Raw genomic sequence first — 25,355 nt, 5'->3', positions numbered from 1 at the left:
TCTAATAATTAAATTAGAGAATCAATAAGACCAACAAGTTATGGATAAAAGTAGCAGTGCAAATTCCCATTCAAGAGACAATATAAAAGAAAACACACCTAAGACTTATTTGTTATTAATGTAGACCAAAGACTGAAAATAAACTCAAAAGTTGAGGATTGTTGACACTGTCTGGCATGTGTGTGGGTGGCTATTTAGTTTTCAAATTTCAGACAGATAAAGAGTCAAATAGAGACAGAGTCAGACAAACTTAATCTTAATAGGGTGAAGACCAGGCAGTAGTAATTAATACTGTTCACCCAGTTGAAGTAAGAATGTGTCAGCTGGGTGTCAGGGTCAGAGCCCTTAGTCATGATGTAGACGAGAAAGGGAAAGTCACAGAGATAAACAGTTACATGGAGCAGCCACTCTGCTAGAGGGGGAGGAAAGACCTCCCTGAGATCTGGGCAAAGCTCAGACAAGGTGATTATTACCACACAAATCACCACTTTAAATCCAGACTGATTTGGGTTCACGTCCAGCTGCAAGACTGTAGGGAAATAGTGATACCGTTCTGTATCCCAGGACATGTCTGAAACATGGGAATTAAAGTAATGGGCTTATATAAAAGCTTGTCAGAATAAAAAGATACAATTTATTTGCTTACCATAGTGCTTGAAACAAAGTAACCTCTCAATAAATATCACTTATTGGTATAAGGTTTTATCTTGAGCATCATAGTTTAAAGCTCTGCTTTTAATATGATGCCATAATTAGACACTGGAATCTAATAACTTGAATTAGTATCGATTCCATGTTTATGGAGCACTCTTTCCATGTTGGTTGTCAGTAGGGAGATTCCTTGAGGATCTGTCCCACATGAATTGCAGGTAATTTCATGACATGAAGTTTCTAACAGCTTTTGGGGGACTTAATACAGTGGGTTCAATATGGTCATCAAAAGTGAAGAATTTTATAATACATTTTATGTTACATTGAAATAGAATAATTGTACGTATATGGGGTACAGCAAAATTGAGTTTTGAGTCTCCAAACCTTGGGCATTTTAAATTTCTAACATGCCCTCTGGCAGCATGGTTGATGTGCATCTACTTGTCAGAGAAGTCTGTACTCTTCTACTGAAAGCCAAGCTCTGCACCTACTGGCATTTTCTACCATCCAATCTAACAGTATCTTCTTGCCAATTTATTTCCCTTGTTTCTGTTTTTAAGATTCTGCAGAGTAAAACCAAACCCACCTTTATTGTTTTCTCTGTATGTTTGCTTATACACGATATTTTGTATATAATATTTTGTATATTTTATGACTTTACATAATATCTTAGTAAACTCCTAAGGTCTACTGTTACTGCGGTTATTACATAATGCCATCTACCATATAGCTGATAAAATAGTGCATAATTATGAAATTGTAGATATTGAAGGAATTTTTACATTTAGTTAGCCTTCTATTCTTCCTAAGGATTAGAGAAAGAAAATGACCTCTCATTTTCAGCTTATTGAGCTGGCACTATATCATATAAAAAAAATGATGAATTTCTCTGCATTACTCATCAAAAACAGAGCTAATGGACTGAAAGAATATCTTAGAAAACAATAATGAAACTTAGAGATGAAGGATCTGCATGATTTTTCTACTGCCACATGGAAAATGTTCCCTATCTAGACTCCTTCATACTGCTGTTTTTGAGTTTTAAGTTGTCAGGGTTTTTTTTTTTTAAAGTTTTTCCTTTGTTTAACTTTTTTTTTTAATGCAGAAATAACTAGAGGCACTTGTGAAGGCTGCCTCACCATGTACTGGGTTCAATTAAAATATACTTCTGCCCATTCCCAAAACATTTTGTGCATCCCTGGCAAACATCTGACCTGCTCTTCTGTCTTTTCTTTAGACGGTAGACTTCTTTTTTATAGAGTACTTCTCTTTTGTTAACATTTTCTCTGCAGAAAGGGGTGAGCATAGTTAGGGTATTTGTTGAGACTCTCCTCCTTTTACATTTGTGGTGTGGCCCTGGTATCATTTGAGAGTCACTTCTTTTCATATCTGGTACACAGAACACTTGAGACGCTCCTCTTATTACTAACTCATACACTCTGTGTGTGCAGGAGGCTATGCATGTTTTTCTGTGCATGTCCGTGTGCGTGTGCGTGTGCGTGTGTGTGTGTGTGTGTGTGTGTGTGTGTGTGTGTGTGTGTGTGTGTAGAGGCCAGAGATGCTAGAGATTAATCTCAGGTGTTGTTGTAGAGATTAACCTCTAGAACCATCCGGTTAATGCTTTCAGACTGAGATCTGTGGCTAAGTTGGCTTGTTGGTGAGGCCTTAGACTCCCCTGTGTCTCTCTAGCAGTGAGACTTCTAGCGAATGCCACCATAATTGAACTCAGGTCCTCATGCTTGTGTCACAAAACAGGTTTCCCAATTGAGCCATTTCCCCAGAGCCTGCAACTTAATAAAAATATATATCCTCTCCTTTCTTTTTATATTCTTTGAAATTTCATTAATAATGAATATGCCAATACTACCATGTCTCTTTCACTAAGGAGAATGTATGGTCACTCATATTGAATGTTAGAGAAGAATGCTCAACAGCTTTTCCAGCTCTGTACCACTTAGGACTTGTGAGGGTTTTGGCAGCCTAATTCCGCTTCCTGCACGTCCATTTTTCTGTCCATGAAGTGGAGAAGTCACCATTAATCATATTTTTATAAAAGATCTATTTATTATATTAAGTATAAAATGTTCTGCCTGCATGTACACCTGAACGCCAGAAGAGGGCACCAGACCTCGTTATAGATGGTTGTGAGCCACTACGTGGTTGTTAGGAATTGAACTCAGAACCTCTGGAAGAGCAGACAGTGCTCTTAATCTCTGAGCCGTCTCTCCAGCCCCACCATAACCATCTTATTGGATGGTTGTGACGGTAAAATACAATTAAGAGGCTTAGAATACTAGTGGTGACTGGTCCAAATGAGTGTACAACATGGGCACAAGTTTTTACTATTGTCATTGTGGATGTCATCTAGTCATTATTGCAAAACATACTGATGATGCTAGCATATTAGCTGATGATAGCCTGTACTGTCATATCAGTACCTCCTTCAGTGATTCCATGGTAGTCTTAGACTAAAATGAACATTCATTTCAATTTAGTTGGGGGGGGGGAAGACATATAGTTTGTAGGAGGGGTGCTGCAATGTGGTGATACTGTCAGCCCAAACAAGGTAACTAAGAAACACGAGTCCAGCTATGTTAGGAAGAATGACAGGGAAGAAATTTTCCTGACTACCTGCCAGCACCCACCCTTTCTTGATGTTTATGCGCACTGACACCATGCAGCCGTCTGTTTTGGCATCAATACCGACTAACCTATGTTCAGATAAATGAACATTCTAAACTGGCCCACTCATTTCTTGGAAATAAGGTTAGTAGCCAATATGTAAGCTGATCTACATAACCCCTTGGCTTAAAAAAAGTGCACTATATGTTATTGCACTTTAACAAGCATTAACAAATTGACAGGGAAATTTTATTTTATTTATTTTTTTATGGAGACATTCTGTGACCTCTATCTAGCATTCTTTCAGAGCTACAGGGAAAGGAGAGCAAGTTCAACACACAGAGAGCAAAGGGATATGTAGAAAAGAAGCATCTTAGAATTTGTTGGTACCATGCTCTATAGCAAAATCTCTGAATAGTCTGGAAAAGTTCAAAGATACAGCTCAGACAAAGGTAATTGTTGGTCCATTACAAGGATGATTTGAGCATTACTTACATCAATATTCCAATGAAACATTGGTGTCAGTACTACTCTTTCTTATTTCCCTCTATGCTCATACGATTTGTAGCCCAAGAAAAGTTAGAAAACAATATAATGTACTTATCTGGCTTTGGCCGTTCTGAACTAGACATGCTGGCTTTATTGACACCCAGATAGAGAGTTAATGGAATGACAAATTAGAATGTTAGGTCATCTCTTAGTCCCTGACTTGAACAGTAGCACATAGAAGGGACTGCTTTCTCTTTTTCAGTCAAAACATAATCAGCAGTGATGGCAACTTCACTTCCCCAGATCCCATGATTTGGAAGGTAGAGCTTGGGTCTGGCCTACTGCTGTCCACTGAAGAGGAAACGGTCAATTATGCTGAAATCAAGGACGACCCACCCCCTAAGCGTGCACAAGTGGGTCCCCAGGCATAGTTAAGAAAAGTGCTAAGCAACGGGAACAGGAGATTTCATTGGGGAAGACAACTGGAGCTGTATTGTAGCGATTCTACTTAAGCACCCAATCTCAAAATTACCCTATTCCAAGTATATTGCATTTACTGCAATGAGCCATTTTTTTAATGCCCATTTAAAATAAGCCCTCTTGAATGCAACACTATGACCAAGGTCTTTTTTGGCAGAAAGCCACTTTAGATATTAGATCACTCCAAAGCATGGTTTTAAAATAGTGCTCAGGCCTTTCAATAATTTGGGAGCTATTGCCTTTGAACCCAGAAAATGTCAGTGCCCCGACAACACACTGAAATGGTGCTGGTATGGACAGTCTCTTTATGTATGTCAAGTATACTTCAGTAAAGTGAAAAGTGCAGGTACTGTTATGATCTAGGATGTAGAGCACCTGTTCTGAGGCTCAGTACAGACACATGTTTGTCTGCAGTAGCTGTTAAGGCTTCAGTCACCACCAGAAATATCCTAAAAGCAAGAGAGAATTCTAAGAAAGTTGTTCTCCAGAAGTGTAGGTTTGATTAATCACTTAATTGCATTTGTTTCTAAAAGGAATGAAGTTTCTTTGTACTGTAAATATATAAAAGTCATGCAACAATTCTATGAACAAATGTCCTATGTCGTGCAGGTAAGAACACACAGCCTCTCCTTCTCCTGCCCCAGGCAGAGATTTGCTGTCTGTATAGGACTACAACGACTATGAACTGTAACGTTAATGAGTTAAAACCAGTTGAGCTAATGGAGCTACCAGGGTGGAATTTCTGAAAAAAGAAAAACATCTTGTTTTCAGGAAAATCTGCTGAGCTCAATTTTGGGGCTTGTTAGAGACAGTTCCGAAATCATGGTCTTAGATCTTATGCAAATAATGACTTGGAGTTTATTAGAAGTTTGATAACAAATGAAAATTTTAAAAAAGTGTCCTTGTCTGTAAATCTGCAAATCAGAGACAGGAATAGATGTCTGCTCTCCTGATTTTAACGCAGTACCTGACGATTTCTTCAAGACTGTGGCATCACATATAATGGTTACTAGGGGATATTTAGACAATATAGAACAGGGAAGCTGAATCAAGCATTTGTATTTGTGAGAGGGACTGCATGCATTTCTGACCATACCACTCTTCTTCTGGGTTTTAATTCCATTTGTCCTCCTCCTCCTCCTCCTCCTCCTCCTCCTCCTCCTCCTCCTCCTCCTCCTCCTCCTTCTTCTTCTTCTTCTTCTTTTTCTCCTCCTCCTCCTCCTTCTTCTTCCTTAACCTTCTGTCAAACCCATTTCCACCTTTTGTTAGTGTAATTAACTGTTTGAGATTATTCAGAGGATCAAGGTCCATAAGGTCATCTGATTTGTGCTCACTAAGCTCACATGTAATAATTTTCTCACTACAATATTGACAGCTTAGCCATTGCCTTGTGAGGAAAAAGATGTACTCCCAGATGCAAGGCACATGCCACTTACTTCACAGAACTGTGACCTTTGTGTTCTAGATAAGAGTCTTAAATTTTGTTTCTTTAAAAAAAAAAAAAACAGGCTCCTGTCCTGTTCCACATTTTCTCCCTCCTCTGATGTCCATCCTCTTTGCCTTTTTGAATGGAGATTGAGCATCTTAGCCAGAGTCCTTCTTCCCGATCAGCTTCCTTAGGTGTACATATTTTAGTATGTTTATCCTATAAATGTCTACTATGCACTTATGAGTGAGTATATACCCTGTGTGTCTTTCTGCTTCTGGGATACCTCACTTAGGATGATCTTTTCCAGTTCCCACCATTTGTCTGCAAATTTCATGATTTCTTTGTTTTTTTATTGCTGAATAATATTCCATTGTGTAGATGTACCACAATTTCTGTATCCATTCCTCAGTTGAGGGGCATCTGGGTTATTTCCAGTTTCTTGCTATTACAAATAAAGCTGCTACAAACATGGTTGAGCAAAAGTCCTTGTTGTGTACTTGAGCATCTTTTGGATATATGCCTAGGAATGGTATAGCTGGATCCTGAGGAAGCGCTATTCCTAATTGTCTGAGAAAGCCCAGATTGATTTCCAAAGTGGTTGTACAAGTTTATATTCCCACCAGCAGTGGAGTAGGGTTCCCCTTTGTCCACAACCTTTCCAGCATGTGTTGTCACTTGAGTTTTTGGTCTTAGCCATTCTGATGGGTGTAAAGTGAAACCTCAGGGTCATTTTGACAGGACAGGAGCCTATCACAGAGGGCCTCTGAAAGGCTCTACCCTACAGGGTATCAAGGCAGATGAGGAGACTTATGACCAACCTTTGGGTAGAGTGCAGGGAATCTTATGAAAGAAGGGGGAAATAATAAGACCTGGAGAGGACAGGAACTCCAGAAAGAGAGCAACAGAACCAAAAACTCTGGGCACAGGGGTCTTTTCTGAGACTGATACTCCAACCAAGGACCATTCATGGAGATAATCTAGAACCCCTGCACAGATGTAGCCCATGGCAGTTCAGGATCCAAGTGGATTACATAGTAATGGGAATAGGGCCTGTCTCTGACATGAACTGTTTGGCCCGCTCTTTGATCATCTCACCCTGAGGGAGGAGCAGCCTTACCAGGCCACAAGCTGAGACCTGATAGACTAGGATCAGAAGGAAGAGGAGGAAGACCTCCCCTATCAATGGACTGGGGAAGGAGCAACAAGGTCTCAACAAATTTTAGACCTTGGGTCACATGTCTCAAATCAGTCTCTTGCATAAGAGAGCAAACAACGACTCATGTGGCTCTGTATGAAAACTGAATAAAGTATTGTTATATGTAAGACTCAGTGAGGTATCCAATGAACTAATGAATGAATCATGCGTTTAGAACAGTATACACGCATAGCTTTTAAGGCAACTCAGATTTGGTACTTCTTGTTACTGATGGGAGTAAAACGTGGACTGCTATTTTCAGTACCTGTGGGGAAGAACAGTCTGTTGCTTTGTTGTTACTAAAGCTTTGACTGTAAGGTACCTGTGGAAATGCAAAATTCGGTAGAAATCCTTACTAGCTAGTTACAGACAAAATTCTCTTTAAAAACAGGAGTTTTGGGGACAGTGACATGGGGCAGTGGTTAAGAGCACTTGTAGTTTTTGCAGAGGACCTAGGTTTGACTTCCAGAGCCGCACAGCAGCTCATAACTGTCTATAACTCCAGTCCCAGTAGGTCTGATCTCCTTTTCCAGTTTCTGTGGGCAGCAGGCACACATGCAGTACATAGACACAGATGCACGCAAAGAACCTATACGAACAAATAAAAAGGAAAAAAAATGTTTGAAAGAACAAGAGTTGCATAAACCATTGGCAATTGGCCTTCCTTAGAACAGTAGTCTAGTGTCTAAGCAAGTAAAGAAGGAGAACAGTGCAAAACAGACGTGTTAATTGGCCTAACCACACAGAAGATCCTCTAGGTAGTTTGCTCTTTGTGTCAATAATTTAAGTTACACTGAGCAGAAACAAAGATCCTCATTAGCTAAGGACACTACCAGAGTGTTTGCATGCCAACCTTTAAATGACATTACACCCTCTTAATGGAACAGAACTTTCTATTCAGTGTCTTTCCCCCACCCCCTACCCAAAGGTATATTTTGATTTTTCTAAGCTTAGGTTATCAAGTACCTAAGGAAGAAACTCTTTAACACATGAATGAGGACAATGGGTCATAAAGCAAAATCTTCAGAAGTTGAGGAAACAAGAACCAGACCTAGAATATGATATAATAGGTTTTTTTTTAATTCCAGTTAAAACATAATCCATAATTTTCACGGTTGTATCCAGGAATCCACATGCCCTTTCATAGTCTCTGAAGAAGGACCTTTTCCTTAGAGTCTTTAATTTAAGGTAATGGCTCAGCAAGCAGGCCTTATCCATTTAAGATGTAAATTCTTGAAGAAACTGCAGAACTTTACCTTTTTGGATAGCATTAGACATCCTTTTGTAAAAAATGAACTGAAGTTCTGAGAATATGGCCTTGCTGACTGTTTTAGTGGGTATCATTTCTTGGCCACAGAGATCTTGAATAAACAAGAACAGTTTTCAATGGATCTGCCTAGTCCAAATAAAATCCTGGAAGACAGGGGAGAATGGGAAAAGAATTAGGATCATGTTAGGAAAAAAAGCTCATCATGTTGATACTGTAAAAAGTGAACTGCAATAGCTAAAGTTGTTCTTGATGTACCCACAACCAAATGGGTTTCTTAACTCTGGTGGCTTCTGCAGGACAATTTGTTATTAAAATAAAGCTTTATCGATGTCAATATCAGATTTACCTCTGAAGTACTCCTACACTGTTGTGTCAGGCTCCCTCCCTGGTTTCCTAGGGATGTCTTATTCCTATATCCATATGAATATACACATTTTTAGCCCTGATGAAGCTAGTCACACTAAAACCTGTCCCATTTTAAAGTTGTCAGGTATATTAAATTCCAATTTTTAAGATGTGGGGAAAAGAATTGTAAAGACCTTGGCAGATGCTGGGGAGGGCAGCATCTGCTAATGAGTTCCTGAAAAGACACTGCCCATTTATAAGTGGGAACGCTTCTGTAATTGATACTCCAGACCCGAGACTATATGATTGCAACAATATTTTGTCTGTCTTTCTCTGTGCCTTTATTTACTTACTTGTTTATTTCCAAAGGATTTTAAATGTTCTTTAAGACAACGTATAATAACAATGAAGTGTACTGTAACTAAAATACCCAAGAACCATCAAGCCAATGGAAAAATACAGGTAGGAAAGATGGAATAAGGTTATGACACAAAACACATGACATGAAGTTTATTATGCTTGATAGTGGGAGACTATAAATTTAGCTGTAAGCTTTCAAGTCATAAATGTGAGGAGGGAAAAATTATGAGTTACATGACTCACAGAGTCCAGAAGGTGAAAGCAAACTAGTTGTTCAGGAAAGCTAATGGACAGTAAATGATAAGAACTAATTGGACTAATGGGGCAAAAGTGTGGTCAACTGTTGCAGGCTCATAAATTTTCGACTGCAAAGTTTCACTTCTTGCTTCTGAGGAACCTTGGAATAAATCATTTTAATTGTCTTCTCTAGTCTGTCATAGCCTTTGGAGGAAATTTTTATCTATCTATCTATCTATCTATCTATCTATCTATCTATCTATCTATCTATCTACCTATGTACCCAGCTATCTATCTGCTTACCTACCTATCTATCCATCCTCCATCCATTCCTCCATCTACTTATTTGTCTATCTATTCATCTATCTGTCCATTCTTCCATCATTAGCTCTCTATTTCTCTGTCTCTCTGTCTGCCTATCAAATCTGTCCCTAATGATATATGTATTAACCCATGAAAATACCTATTTTTTTATTATTTTACTTAGTTATTTCTTTACTACTAGTTTATGTACCTTGTATTTAGAAGCCTAGTGTGTGAAAGGTAAAAACAGAGACTATGTATATTTATAGGCAGGTCATAGTCCTGCACAAATAAATGACTGATAAATGAATGACTTAGCGACTTATTCCTAAGCTTAGTCAATTCTGGTTAAATTAATGTGAATTGTAAAGCACCAGTAAAATCCAATAGAAATTGAACTATAGTGTTTACTGTTGTTTCCATGAATTATTTTTAAAAACAATAAAAAGCCTTGCTTGCAACCTAAACTTTCTGTTTCAGTGTGGCTGGTTTTCAAAGAAAAAAAAAATCATTCAACATTCAAAAGTAACACTGAAATATATTACCTGTTTGGGTGTTTTGGTCCATTAACTTTTTGCAGTATTTCTTCCAACTAAAATTACTTTGATGTCATATGGCATCTATTGTATGCTAAAACTCCCTTTTCAAGAACAAAATGTCAAAGCGGATTGAAGGGGAAAAGAGGGAGTGACTTGACTGTGTTCAGTGGTTCTCATCACTACTTCCATCAAAGACTGAGTTCTAAAGTTCTGGTGCTTTCAAAACTTAATAGACTTTATTTCAAACAGTTTTACATTTGAAAGGAAAATCAAGTAGGCAATGACGGAAGCACAATCATTGGATAACATGATAAAAATGTTTTGTTTTATAAGAAACTACCTATCTGTCATCTAAAGTGTTTGCAGCATCTTGTATTCCCACCAGATAGCTCAGTATCTGTTGCTGTTGCTGTGTATTCTTACAGCATTTGCTACTGTCCATTGTATGGCTTTTAACCATTCTAATGCCTGCACAGAGGCATCTCATTATTACTTTAATTTTTAATTTCCTAAAGAGGTGTGGTATTGAGAATCTTTTCTCTATTTGTTTGGGATCTGTGAATCTTCATTGAGGAAGCAGCTATTCAGATATTTTGCCTATTTTCTAAGAGGGTTGTTGGTTTTGTTGCTGTTACAATTTATTTATGTATTCTTTCCTTTCTTTCTTTCTTTTTTTTTCTTTTTTATTTTCTGAGACTGTGTTTCTCTTTGCAACAGCCCTGGCTGTCCTATAACTCTTTCTCTATAGACCAGGCCTGCCTTGAACTCACAGAGATCTGCCTGCCTCAAGCATCCTGAGTACTGGAATTAAAGGTGTGCTTCGCCACACCCAGCCCTCATTCATTCATTTAATGGTACTTTGAATTTAACCCAACATCTCACAAATGCTAGAGAAAGTGCTCTACCACTGAGATATTTATCAATTAAGAAAAAGAAACAAAATATAATTTATCTTCTTTATTCACCATTGACACACTCCCTCCGTTCCTTTCTATCTTTCTTTCAGAATCAGTTAATGGTAATTAGTTTTAATATTTCCTGCCACTCTTACCAGTGTGGGTCATATAGACTTTGAGCTTCAGTTTTCTCCACAGTAAAATAAAAATGATTCCAAATGGTTATGTCATAGTTGCATAGAAGGTAGATGTAAGCATAGTTGCCATGGATTATGGTATGTACCTTTCAGGTGCCTGGAAAAGATTAATTTTCTTTTTCCACCCAAGTACCTATCCTTGAAAAAGAGGTGGTGGAAAAGAGGAAACAGGATGGGAGTCTACTGTAAAGGGTCCTCTGAAAGGCTCCACCCAACAGGGCATCAAAGTAGATGCTGAGACTCACAGCCAATCTTTGGGAAGAGCACAGGGAGTCTTATGGAAGAAGGGTGTGGGGATAGAGGGACATGGAGGGCACAGGAGCCCCACAAGGAGACCAAAAAAGCTAAAGGATCTGAGCCCAGGGGGTTCTGCAGAGACTGATGCATCAACTAAGGATCCAGACCCCCTGCTCAGATGTGGCCTATTGGCAGCTCAGTCTCCATGTGGATCTCCAAGTGAGGGGAGCAGGGGCTGCTTGTGTTATGAACTCGGTTGCCTGCTCTTTGCTCACTTGCCCCTGGTGATGTGGCTTTGCTAGGCCTGCAATTTGTGTTATTGTTGTTGTTTCTGTAGGCGAGTTCATGATCTTTTGTAATTTTCTTTTTCTATTGATCCACCAGTGCTGGCAACAGAACTTTGAGAAAGAACTGTTATTGGCAGGAGAATCTGTGGGCTTTTCTTGCCCTGTGTAGCTTGTATATTAGAGAAAGGAGTACACCGCAATTCAGGTGCAGTTTGCTTCCTAGAGTATTCATTTAAGAGTGGTCTGGGTGATTGAGCTCTGTAGGGGTAACCCGTCTGCAAAGCACCTTTCCTTCACTTCTTTCATGCTGCCCCAAGGCTGAGAGGAAAGTACCTCTCTGCTTTATAGGTCTTCGGGTTTCAATTTCGTCTGCTACATTTTCATTCAGAGATGAGAAAGCCTATGGGAAAACGATGAGTTTAAAACAGAACTTAACTTTCTACAAAATTTCTTGAGAATGTGTGTAGACTGAGTTGGAGGGCAGCTAGGGTGTAACCGTCACTTAGAGACTCTGATTGGAAATGATTACTTCTATTTTGCAACTGTGTGACCTTGGGGAAATATGTCCATTCTACTGAGACTCAATTTCATCATCTGTTAAATCAGAGTTGATAATAACAAATTCAGAAGGTTGCTACAAAAAGTAGCTGTCATAATGTTCTTTTAAGTGGCTTGTAATCTTCAAACTATACAGCCTGTAAGTATTTCTTTTTGAGATAAGCTCTCACCATGTAACTCCAGATAGCCTGGAATTCCCTGTGTAGATCACACTGAAACACTTGGAACAGTTCTCCAGTCTCTGCTTCCTAAATGATGGGATTATAAGACTGAGCCACTGTGTTTGGCCACTTGTGAATGTTTCTTCGACAAGGCTGGTATATCATTAATCTCCATCTAGCTTGAGTATCCATAGCACCTAGCAAGCCTAATGTGTAATAATATGTTTCTGCCTAGAATTAAAATGAATCAACAATTTAAAATATTAACATTTCTGATGATTTTAAACAATTGACTGGCCCTTTGCATCAGGCTAGATGATCACATAGCTTCATTCAACATTTAGATTCAAGGATGGCGAAGAAGTAACAAGTGTAGCTAGGAATATTGTTATAAGGTAAAGTTTCAAAGAATCATTTAATGTTCTAAAGAAAATAAAACAAACAAACAAGCATGTAATTATTGACAGAAAGGAAAACTTTGCTCCTGGGTCACACAATTGCAAAATAGAATGAATCTGCCAACACTGGTAATCTCTCGGTGGTGCAAAGGCCATCCCATCCAATACCCAGTCCACATATTCTCAAAAACCTTTGTAGATGGCTAAGTTCTAATTTAAATTCATCTTTGGTCTCTAGTGGGCTTGGGAAACTCTTTAGAATTACGCTGGCACATCTCCAACATTGCTGGGCAAGTGTTGAGCTCCAGGGAGGAATCTGAGGAGTGAGTTCTAGCTTGTGAGGATCTAGGGCAGATGGTGGGGGTTCAGCCTAGAGCTCACTTCTGCCACACATGACTGAAACGTTGGGCTAAGTGATTCCCAAGGGATACAGTCTCTCAGGGCATCTGAAGGTAGTAATTTGATTTTTCAAGGCTCGTGAATTGGCATCATTTAGTGTACATCTGCCATGGACCTTTGCATTTTGGGAAGATCTGAAAGTAGTAAGGTAAAAATATCAGGAAACTTGGCTAATTTTGTTTCTTTTTAAACTCTTTTATTTTTTTTTTCTAAAACAAAAATCTGCTATGGTGGTTTCTTTCTTAAGCAAATAAATGTGGCACTCCGGTTATTTGGGACAATTTGTTTTAGAATATTTTGATTTGGGGACAATGGGATGGCATACATTTCTACTCTCTCAAAGCAGTGGCACTTATTGGGCTTTATGCCAAGGGACTGAAGCAACAGATGTAATCTTGAATGTGTGGTCTCTGTAGACTGGACTAGGCTTCCAAGCCATGTGGAAGCTGAACTTACCAAAGAGGCTTAGCAGTTATCCTTCCAGATGTTCAGCTTGCAGTGATTGTCAATATCAGATGCATAGACAAGGACATGGATCGTTCTTCCCGCCCAGATACCCACTCAGTAGACAAATAACTTTTCCAGGTCTGGCAATCTATCAGATAACTCCCTTTAAGTTATTCAGAGACAATTTACCCCAAATAACTCAATTGGACTTATCTTTTGTTCTTGGCCAATAACTTGCCTCTCCTCTGGGTTTGAACAGGCTCAGATTGTTATGTGAGCTTATATAGTATATGGTCTGTTGTCAAATACTAATCTCTGTCTAAAACTGAAATGTCCTTAAATGCAACTTCTTGTTAACTGAACAAATCAATGAGAGAAAGAGAGATAACTTCTGATTTAGCCAATTTTTAATCAATATTTTCATGAACAGCTGCAATGTTAACTGAATCCTGGCAGTTGTCGTTTGAAATGCAATATGTGTGTTTAAAAATTTATGTGCACATCAAAGTTTAGGCTTCACATTCAAAAAGGAAAATTGATTTATGGGAGCAAACAACTGCAGGGATATAGGTAATGCCAGCAATGAATGTGAGTCAATGATTTAAGGCAAATGGACCTTAATCACCAAAGCAACAGAGACATGTTACACTTGATTACAGCCTGGATTTCATGTTTTAATTTGTGGGTATGTCTTTTTCTCTTATTTTACAGAGGCCTTTGAAATTGTTGTTCGCCATGCCAAGAACTACACCAACGCCATGTTTAAGAATAACTACCCCAGCCTGACTCCACAAGCTTTTGAATTTGTCAGTGAATTTTTCACAGATGTGTCTCTCTACATCTTGGGTTCTGATATCAACATGGACGATATGGTCAATGAATTGTTCGACAGCCTCTTTCCAGTCATTTATACCCAGATGATGAACCCAGGCCTGCCTGAGTCAGTATTAGACATCAACGAGTGTCTCCGAGGAGCAAGACGTGACCTGAAAGTTTTTGGCAGTTTCCCCAAGCTTATTATGACCCAGGTTTCCAAGTCACTGCAAGTCACTAGAATCTTCCTTCAAGCCCTGAATCTAGGAATTGAAGTCATCAACACTACCGATCACCTCAAGTTTAGCAAGGACTGTGGCCGTATGCTCACCAGAATGTGGTACTGCTCTTACTGCCAGGGACTGATGATGGTTAAGCCTTGTGGTGGTTATTGCAATGTGGTCATGCAAGGCTGTATGGCAGGTGTGGTGGAGATTGACAAGTACTGGAGAGAATACATTCTGTCTCTTGAAGAACTCGTAAATGGCATGTACAGAATTTACGACATGGAGAATGTGCTGCTCGGACTCTTCTCTACCATCCATGATGCCATCCAGTATGTGCAGAAGAACGGAGGCAAGCTGACCACCACTGTAAGTATCAGTCTTTGGTTTCTGAAGGGGCTGCCCTTCATTGTGGTGTTGGGTGGCATGACATCTCCACAGATATTGATAGAAATACAAAGAAAGAAAAACAACGAGCAAGCAAGAATGACAGGCTGAATGAGCTCATAGCGGTAGGCAGCATGTTAAAACTACAGGCTACAGAGTCATAATACCAGGCTTGTATTCTGGGTCCACATAGTTCCTTGCTATAGAATATGTGGGAACTTATTTTATCTTTATGAGTCTCATTTTTCGAGTTCATAAAAGAAGAATAGCACGTATTCAGACACTTAGCATCTGTGTGGTAAGCCTTTATTAAATGTTAGCTGTTGCCTTTATTATCGCAATCCTTATGGTAATACTCTAATCTTTTCTCTCTCTTGTAAACAAGGGTACTGAAGTCTAGTGAGTTGCATGTTGCTCAAGGACACTCAGTTACATAGTTAGTGGAAGAGGCATGATTCAGAAACTGAAATTTCAGTTCAGTTGTCATCAACCTCTATCCTGATTTTAGTCTGTGATCTTCCTCACATATATCACATTACAATTCTGAGGGGAATTTAGAATATCATTTAAAGAGAAGAAAGGGAAATGGTATCTACTAACTAAAACCACACATGGACATAAGAAAAGCCAAACATCTGTGTTCCCCAGCATTCATGTTTTCAGCCTTAATTATACCAGTCTAAGACTGATGGGTTTTGTGAGGGGTGAAGGACAGTTCTGCAAGTGAGGTAGTAGCTTATTTGGCTCCCAGTAGATTTTCATCATAGAACCACAAGAGAATGGCACTTCTGATGTAGAACAGAACATCCAGTCAAGAGCTTCCAGCTATGTCCTTTGGAGACAATGACTGCTCCCTAACTGTTTCCAGCTTTGTAGGGATGTGGCAGAGCAGTACAATACACTAAGGAGCTCCTGCTTACATCTCAGATGCTCTGTTGCCCACTGTGTACCATGAGATGGGTCTCAGTAGCTTACCTTGCACACAGGAAGGATGAAGCTTAAAGAGTGTAAGTACTTTCCGAGATCTCCAAGATTGTTCAATGGGTGGAGCTGGGATTTGAACACAGGAGTGGCTGTCTTTGTTGACTCCTGCTTTTAGCTTCCCTCCAGTACATTTTCGGTGTATTCTAAGCTGTTACTTATCCAGACTGATGAGAGCGGCATGGACTGGTTAGTCCTGTCTTTAAACTCTGGAAGTGCAAAGTGATAGGGCTAATTGATTTCTTCGGTGAATTAAACTAGGAGGGAGGACAGAAATGATACAACCCTCTGCATGGCTACTTACGGAACTGCTCTAATTGCCCCATTCACAGTGTTGGCCATTTAAAACCCATTTACTGAGAAAATATTTTATAGTAAAATGAACAGAAATGCCGTATCTAACGATGGTGTTCTTCAATGGCTAATTATTCCCTTGACTGCTTTATAATTCGAGGCCAGATTCTGGGGCCTTACGCAAAAGTAAATTGCACAGAACTAGAAAAATGAAAAGTAAGTGCATTCATATGTTCACTCGCTAACACTGATTGAGGGTCCACTGTGTGCCCAACACCAACCAGGGGCATCTGGCTGTGAGAATATTTATAGTAAGAAGATAATACAAAGATTACTTAAAGGGCAAGGTGCATGAGTATTTAAAGGCTATGCACATTTTGTTTTGACAGTAGCGTAATGGACCTTGAAAGCACGTGTCCTCCCCCAGCGCTTTAAAAAAAAAATTAAGTAAGGGGTACACACATGACACATGCTCTCAATAGCCCTGGCACTCGGGAGATCAGGGCATGAGGATCAGCATTTGGATAGGACTGCCTGGGTTAATCTAAGACATGGTCACCAAAAACAAGCCAGAGAGGGACAGAGGAGACAGAGAGATACATAGAGAGAGAAGAAGAAAAGGAAAACAAACAAAAAAAGAAACAAAACTAAGTACACTGTTTTGATGAGGTCTAGACACGCAGGTTTGTTGAGTGAACACTTATTAATGTCTGCTTTAGGCACGGAACTTTGTCAGGTGCCAGGCATTTGTAACTTCCCAAGACAGAATTCTTAAGTCTTGACATGTCCCAATTTTACTGGTAGATGGACCTGCTACTGAATAAATTCCACCACAGCGAACATTTTACTATCATGTGAATGTCAGAAAGGCTGTGTGAAAAAAATGAGCGCATCTAATCCCATTCATTTAAGAAAGAAGAAACAAAGTCCCAGGAGGCATGCCTGAAATTATTTAGCTAATAAAAGAACCAGAACCAGAACCCCAGGTATTCTCCTGAGGCAACCTAATATTTTTTCTGCCAGATCACTCTGTCCCCAATAAGATCCTTCCAGACTTTCACTCTAAAAGCACCATTAGGATTTTGCAAAGACATACTGAACTTAAATTGCATAGCTATTTCAGGCTTTTAAACCTGCTACATTTTAGGTGTGTGTGCATGTCAGCGTGTGCTCATGCACATACCTAACATACAGTAGGAGTACGTTTTGTGTCATTATCATTCAGGAGGAAAGGCCTTGGCTGTCAAGAGGTGCTCAGTGATGCAGTCACTTTCTGTTTTGGCCATTAAGGGCCTGATTGCTTCCAGCTCCCATCTAGTTATGAGAGCGTGAAGTCTGCTATCCCCTAGGAATGCTTAAACTAAGCCAGAAAGCATATGTGTGCTGCCTCATTGCTGTTATATGATCACCAATGCTAAGTTGTCTGGATCACCTGGTTGGGATTAGGGAATCATCGGCTGGGTGTGTTCCAGCACACACTTTGTACAGGCTACAAGCAGGCAGGGCTACTTATTAGGATGAGGATAACTATGGGCTTGAACAACTGAAGCACTCTGGTCATGTTGACAAACCCACAGACAGAATTCCTCAAAGCAAAACCTGGTTTAAAATTAAGCATTAACGAGATTCTGCTGGGGCACCCTCCCTTCCTTGTGTTGCTGAAATGGAAAGGCCCCACAGTCAAACCTCTCTTAGGTTTACTTGTGCTGAGCTTTCTCTTTGAAATAATGCCATTCCTGAGTTGTTGAGGCAGAGTAGCATTCTTGACAAGGTATATAAGTCATGGGATGAAGCATCCGCACAGGGATGTTGTTCAGTTCTGTTGGGATGTTCAGGATGTAACCATCTTACATCCTTTAGATGGTTTGCTTTTCTATATGGCTTACACTTTCATAAGTGTAGATTGTTGATGCTCTTTAGTTTCTCCAAGGAGGGTTCTCAATCCTGTAGATTTCCAAGTGAGGACATGTGGGCAAATATTGGGATATTATTACTGAATATAGCAGATGCTCACTTCCTAAACTTTAGTCATCATCCCAGTCAATGGGAGAACTGCTGGAGTCCAAGCCTAGAGATTTCTATAACACAACTCTATAGAAAGGCTAGAGACCTTGCCATTTAAATATTGTTGTACTTGATCCTGATGTTCCATTAGAAACATCTGGCTACCTTGCTTGAAAGATAAAAGAAGACTGAGAAATTGGAAGTGAATAGCTCAGACACTCTAGGCTATTTTTACAAGGGTAGAAGGATATTATATCTCCAAAATGGGGCTGCTGTGTGGGTGTGAAATGAATTGTTAGGGTTAGAAAATGTATCAGAAGAGGAGAAAACAGGGAACAGGACAGGAGCCTTCCACAGAGGGCCTCTGAAAGACTCTACCCATTAGGGTATCAAAGCAGATGCTGAGACTCAGCCAAACTTTGGGCAGAGTGCAGGGAATCTTATGAAAGAAGGGGAAGATAGAAAGACCTTGAGGGGACAGGAGCTCCACAAACAGAGCAACAGAACCAAGAAATCTGGGCACAGGGGTCTTTTCTGAGACTGATACTCCAACCAAGGACCATGCATGGAGATAACCTAGAACCCCTGCACAGATGTAGCCCATGGCAGGTCAGTCTCCAAGTGGGTTCCCTAGTAAGGAGAACAGGGATTGTCTCTGACATAAACTCAGTGGCTGGCTCTTTTATCACCTCCCCCTGATGGGGGAGTAGCCTTGCCAGTCATGATGAGAGACCTGATAAGCTAGGGTCAGATGGAAGAAGAGGAGGACCTCTATCAGTGGACTTGGAGAGGTGCATGGGAGGAGATGAGGGAGGAAAGGTGAGATTGGGAGTGAATGAGGGATGGGGCATACAAAGTGAATAAACTATAATTAATGCAAAAATAAAAATAAATTAAAAAATTAAAAATTATATTTAAAAAATAAAGAAAAAACAAGTTTCACCAAGCCCCAGTCCAGACTGCTAGGTGTCCAGTGAATAATGACTTTTTCTTATGCCTTTTAAAGATTTGCTTTTATTACTTTAAATTATATATTTGTGTGTTTGTGTGCATGTGAATGTGCGCGTGCTAGTGCAGGTACTCTTGGAAGCTAGAGGCATGGGATGCCCTTGGAGTTGGAGTTAGGTGGTTATAAGTTGCGTGATGTGGATGCTGGGAATCGAAAACTAAGGGCCTCTGGAAGGACAGCAAGTGCTCTTAACCTCTGAGCCATTTCTTCAACCCATTTATATTGGAGAACAAACTCAAAGAGTCATGTGTGCCAGGAAAATGTTCTATCACTATCAGTACTATCACCAAGCTCCTTACACTTAATTTGAAGTGTGACTGGTCATTGTTATTTTAGTGTAAAAAAGTTGAATAAAAATGCTGATGGGTGTATAAAAGATATCTATATGCATATGCGAGTGTGTGAGGGACACAAACATCTATAGTGAGAAGTTCAAATAAGGGATTAATATTAATAGATCCATTCTGATCTTCAAATGGATTCAGTCAAGGATACATATCTTGCCCCTAAGTGAGTCCCGAGCCTTTGATAGTAGTTAGGTGAAAACTGAGCAGCATGTTACTGAATTGCACATTTTATACCTTGAAAAATATAGATATGTACAGTTTATTATACATGTACTTTCAGTATTGCTGATTACCGTGCCTTTTTTTTTCAATATGGATGATAGAGCTCATGTAAAACATATTTTTAAAATTCTGTTGTTTTCATCTGAAAAAGATCACTTTGATTGTCATTTACCATACATGAAGATCATATGCATTTCATGTATACTTTATTGGTTTCTTACATGTCTGATGTTTATAACCCTCTCCCAGAAAAGTTGCCAAAACTTTCTGTAGCTGATTTCCTTAACTGTCTTTACTCCATAAAGTAATTGCACACATTCTGGGTTTTTTTTTTTGTTTGTTTATTTCTAAGGTTGTAATTTAATTATGACATGTCTCCATTCCCTTTCCTCCTTCCACACCCTCCCACATACCCCTCCCTGCTCTCCTTCTAATGTGTGCTCTTACACTCTTGCTCAGCTATTGCTACTTTTCTTTTTCCTGTTGTGCTAGTATACTTTCTTTATTGATTCTCCTTAGCATGCCCCTGTGTTTGGGTTTCTGCTCCACAATTTTACTACCCTGGCTTATGATGTTTCATTGAAAGGTCTGCAAGACTACAACACTTTCTATCACCACTCTTTCTCCTTTTCTTCTCTCATTGTGACTCACTTCAGCACTCCCTGAATTGATTCTGGAAATGCCTATTAAACATTTCATTGTGGAGTCACTGCGGCGGACACTGAGCATCATAAAGAGGGTAGGGAAGATGAGCATGAAAGATTCTTTTGCTCCATTCAGAGGTCACTCAGCCAGCAAGTCTCAGAGTCAGAGCTTGGTCTTTCTGAATCCAAAGCACTTGCTTGTTACCATGACTCTATATTGCTCTCTCAAACACTTCCATTCTCTATTCACTAGAATCTTCATTCCCCAAACGCAACCTAAATAGGTTTTTTATTATATTATTTAATATCCTGTATTACTCCCTACTGTTTTTCCAGCTGCACCATCAGTTTTGAATTCATTCTCTCTCCTTAGAGACTCTTGCTTTACTATTTCCCAATGAAGAACTAAAAGACATGAAGATTTGTTTTTTGTTTTTTGTTTTTTTTAACATTCTAAACACTTAAAGGCACAGACTAGTTTCTCAGAGAATATGTATGTAGGCTCTACCAGTGTGAGTGTTGCCAACAGTGAGAAACCTCTTAGGTTCCAGTTGCAGTGTTGAGTCTCTGCCCTTGGCTTCATCTAATTTGGCTTGTTTTTTGCAGTGATGAAACCCAGGGCCTTGTGCATGCCAAGCACGTGCTCGTATTAGAGCTATGCCTCCAGACAGCCCCAGCAGACAAGTCACAGTCAGATCTGTTTTTTTGGAATTTCTGTGGGTATTAATATTGCCTACTGAGAGCCTGACCTATGCAGGTATCCAAGTACACCCATTTCTTTGGCTAGAACGATTGAAGCGGCAATGCGGTCAGTATTTATTCATGTATGGTAGAGAGCTTTTCCTGTTGATCTGCAGTAATAATTGACTCTATCAAATTTGTGCATTTTCCTGTCTGTGTGAGTGACTGTAACTCATCAGAATTTGCAAGATTAGCCCTACCTTTCTTCTCTGCTTTTGAAGGCTGAGGTCATCCCTCAGATGTCAAATCGTTAGTGGTTTTTCTCCTCCTGCTATCACTGCACTTTTATTTATTTATTTTTTTTTTTTTAGTCTCAGATAAAGATACCTTCTCTGCATTCATAGAAGCTGTTTTCCATTCCAAAGGGATTAAGAAGTGATAAATGCAGCCAATATCTTAGTACTTCACTAGTGTATGCAGGCCAGCATCTGGAACTTCAGCAAGCAATACTATTCAAAAGGAGTCCATTTCTAAAAGGACAGAAAATTGACATTTTGTCATCCTTTTTTTAGCGTTCAAAATAAAAATGGCTTTAGTGATTTCAACTAAATAAAGGTGGTCGTTCTGTCTTTTGTTCTGTTTTGAGGTTTTACTCACAGCACAGGCTGCCACTGAACTTCTGGTACTACAATTTCAACCTAAAAAAAAAAAAGAAAAAAAGGCAATTATTAAGGGTAGATGACCTAATTAATGAATGATACAAAGGAAGAATTGACACCATTGTGTGTTAATTTCACAGTGAGTTTCCAAAATTAATTACATAAAGAAGCTTTTTGAATGTTTCATCCTCATGTTACATGGATATTGTGTATCATTTTAGGAAATGAAGTGGGCTCTGTACAAATCTAGCATTGTTTGCCTTTACTTAGGCAAGGAACAGTGTGATAACTAGTTGCTTATTTGTTCTGGCTCTAGCAATATGTTTCTAAACCTCTTTTCTATGATCAGTGAACTTATGAGAGCATGCCCTCCAGAACTGTGAAAAGTCTGGGATTTTTCCTCAGTTGCAAGCTAATATGTCAGTCTACTGCCATTTTATGGGTGCTTGTTAAAGGCATGAATTAGAGATGCAGAACTATTAATTGTGCAGAGCAATGACAGTAACCAGGGGATCAGCATTCCTGTTAGATTCCCTGGCCTTAGTTCCCATGGAGCAAGGCAAAGAGGGCTGGATTATTCCTGTGCACAGTGTGATGAATTACAAGAGAGCATTTTCAGCTGAAGGAGCTCAAATCTATCGTTAGCACTACAAGAATAAAATCAAGCAAAGTGACAATCTCTTGGTCTAATGGCTAGATTCGCAATTAGATAAGTTATTTTTCACCACTGGCAGTGCCCATTTCTCTGAATGGAGACACTATGGCATCCAACTCTATACAGACACGACACAAAGATACTTGAGATAGTTTGTAACAAACAGTAGCCAGGGATTCTCTTTGTAAGGCAAGTAGAAGCACAGGATGCTTATAAAGAATTTTCTTACAAGTTGCTACCTTTGGATGGTGGCAAGAACCCTCTCAAATTCTCAATGCCTTTGGAGGAACAAACCAAGGAATTAGAAACTAGAGAAAATTTGGTTCAGCTTTGACTGGTTACATATAAGACAGCCTATGTGCCACCTGACCAAAAACAATGACAGTATTGTCAGCCATCCAGAGGATACAAAAACCCTACCAAAGGAGCCCTTGATATTGTTGTCTCTCATTAGCAGCAAAACTCTATTGCTTCCGTCTTCCAGCCACTACTCCATGGCACTCCCTCTTTTGATCTCTAAGCAGCTATCTTTTCCTATCCTGCTTTTTGGGGGTACAGAGTTATAGGTTTTCTATTGCTACACAAGCTGGCAAGGGAAGTTATCTCTTGTATTGAACTTAAAAGGTGGCAGATGTGATAACCACAGGGTAGTAAGCAGATACTTACCCATGTCTGCTGGTGGTGACAGGGAGAATGGATTTGTTTCCAAGGGCTATTCAGAAAGGTTAGCTAATTCAATGCAATTTTCCCAAGAGGGCAGAAGTTCAGAAAGATAACCCCCATGACCCAGTATTATAAGGACCCATGTGTTCCCAGGGTGACAGTGAGTGAGTATAAAATGCCCATTTCAAATGTTGGCTGCTCAGGAGTCAGAACATGGTGAAAGCCTGAAGGCAGAATAGCCTCTGGATATTTATTCATTACAAAAGCTGAAAAGCCTCAGAATCCACAGTGTAGTTCCTCTGCCATGCCTTCTCATTAGCCTGGAGTAAAATCTCTCTTGGCAAATGCAGTGCCAGTCATTCACTAATGCTACCCTCTCCCTGCAAGGTACATTGGCTCATTAACCTTTTAGGTCTATACATTCTGTTATCTTGCTCAGGTACTCTGGTCAAACTTCTTTCTAACTTGGCTCTCTTCCTCAAAAAGCCAAGCCTCATGCCCCCAACCCTCAAAATTGAAAACCAACCAACCAACCAACCAATTTTGGACATTACAGAAGCAGCTTTTAAAGAGGTGGTACAGCACAATAATAATTGCCTTAAGGGAGTGAGCAATTGCAGTGGTTGCTTCAGTAAAAAGCAACAAAAGGCCAACAGGAGGTGAGTCTGGACAAATATCATCCAGTGTGTAACAGCCTTTATAAGGTCAAGTGTAAGCTTCATCATTTTCAGCAGCCAAGCCTGGCTCAGTGCTCAGCTCCGTGCCTCCCAGTTTTGCTGTTCCTTTCCTTGTTGTGTGGAGGGGGTGTGGATGGGGTAAAACAAGTGACTTTTGTGTTCTTGAAAGTGCAGATTTCATCATATCCTTTCAAAAATGTCCCTTTGGGTTGTGAATAATCTGGCGATGCTGTTTTCTTGCTTCCTATGGGGTCTGGGGTGGGGGAGGGGAAGAGCCAATGCAGCACCTTATTACCCAATTCAAATCCTTTCTGAAGGATCTTCAGAAAGCGAATTAAGTTTGCCTATTCATTCCACTCAGAATGCCTGAAACAGATAAAATAGGAAACAGAGTCATTATATTTGGGTGCTGTCTATTATCATTTACTGACTGAGAGTCTATCTAAGCCTTTCTGCTTTTTGCAGATAATTATTTTTTTTCCTAAACGTAGGAAAGAATGATTGTAATCAGTATGTTTGTACGTTCAGCCACAAATAGAGCCCCTCAGAGATGTGTAATACAAATAAACCCCATAAAATATGCAGCCCCAGCATTGCTTGAAGTTAATGTGCTATCTTTTCTCTCAAAAGGAAAGACACATATATATTATGATTTTTAAAGTTCTTCTTGCTATTCATTCACAGTTAATAGATAGGGCCCTCTTTTTCAACTCAAGACTGTGCTATGAATTATATTTATCATTAAGTCCCATGTAGCAGAGCTGAAGGAGCCTTTGATTTGGTGCAGAAATCAACTTGTCAACATATACACATTTCTCAGTTCTAGATGTAAATTTCTTTTATTATTCTAACATGAAATTATATGCCATCATATCTAAGAGGATCAACCCCATGAGCATAGTGTTTCTAAAGAGGTTACTGTGTGCTCTTTGGCAAAAGATGTACCCTTTTATTTACGCTGCTTGCTCCACACCTCTATCCATTCCCTACTCTAAACCCATCCCTTCTCTCTCCCTTTCAGAATTATACAATGTTCTGTATCTCACTCACATAACAAGCCTTGTTATGTGTTTAAATTAATGATAGTTCAAGCATCACAGGGCTCCTATTTCTGCTTGTGCTTGTATACTACTACTTTTGTTCTATTGAGAAAAAATCTACTTCAGTTTGAGAAATTCCTCATTGCCAGAAAAGTCTTCTAAGGGGAATTAAGGTGGCTCTCAACTAACGTCATCCAGTTGTAGGGAGAAATTGTTGAGGTTATGCTGAACCTTATGAAATCATCTTCTACGAGAGATGTCAGTCCAGAAATTGGACGTTTTATATAGGGTCTTGGCCTTCTACTGCCACACACTAATGGTCATTTTAAAAGTAACTTCTCAATATCTACTTCTGAATCTGTACAAGGAAGAAGAATGTGAACAGGGGAGAAGAAGGAGGGGGAGGAGACAACAATTATAAAACTTGCTGTGTTCCTTATGAAGTTTTAAGCTCTGCCCATGGGTGAGCTTCAGTGATTTATGAGGAGAAGAAGAAGAAGAAGAAGAAGAAGAAGAAGAAGAAGAAGAAGAAGAAGAAGAAGAAGAAGAAGAAGA

The 25,355-nt window shown here is 39.5% G+C and overlaps 1 protein-coding gene across 1 annotated transcript in view; it reads left to right on the top strand.

The window, feature by feature from the left end:
- Positions 1–25,355, top strand: part of Gpc3 (glypican 3) — a 323,864-nt gene that overhangs the window by 196,724 nt on the left and 101,785 nt on the right. The window contains exon 3 of the mRNA XM_055618067.1: positions 14,212–14,906. Coding sequence (XP_055474042.1) covers positions 14,212–14,906 — 695 coding nt within the window. The remainder of the gene's footprint in view (positions 1–14,211; positions 14,907–25,355) is intronic.

The sequence above is a fragment of the Psammomys obesus genome, unplaced genomic scaffold (genome assembly GCF_907164565.1).
Source record: "Psammomys obesus unplaced genomic scaffold, mPsaObe1.curated_primary_1811, whole genome shotgun sequence".
Classification (NCBI taxonomy): domain Eukaryota; kingdom Metazoa; phylum Chordata; class Mammalia; order Rodentia; family Muridae; genus Psammomys; species Psammomys obesus.
Note: the sequence above shows the minus strand (reverse complement) of the source record. Positions and strands in the feature narration are given on the sequence as shown.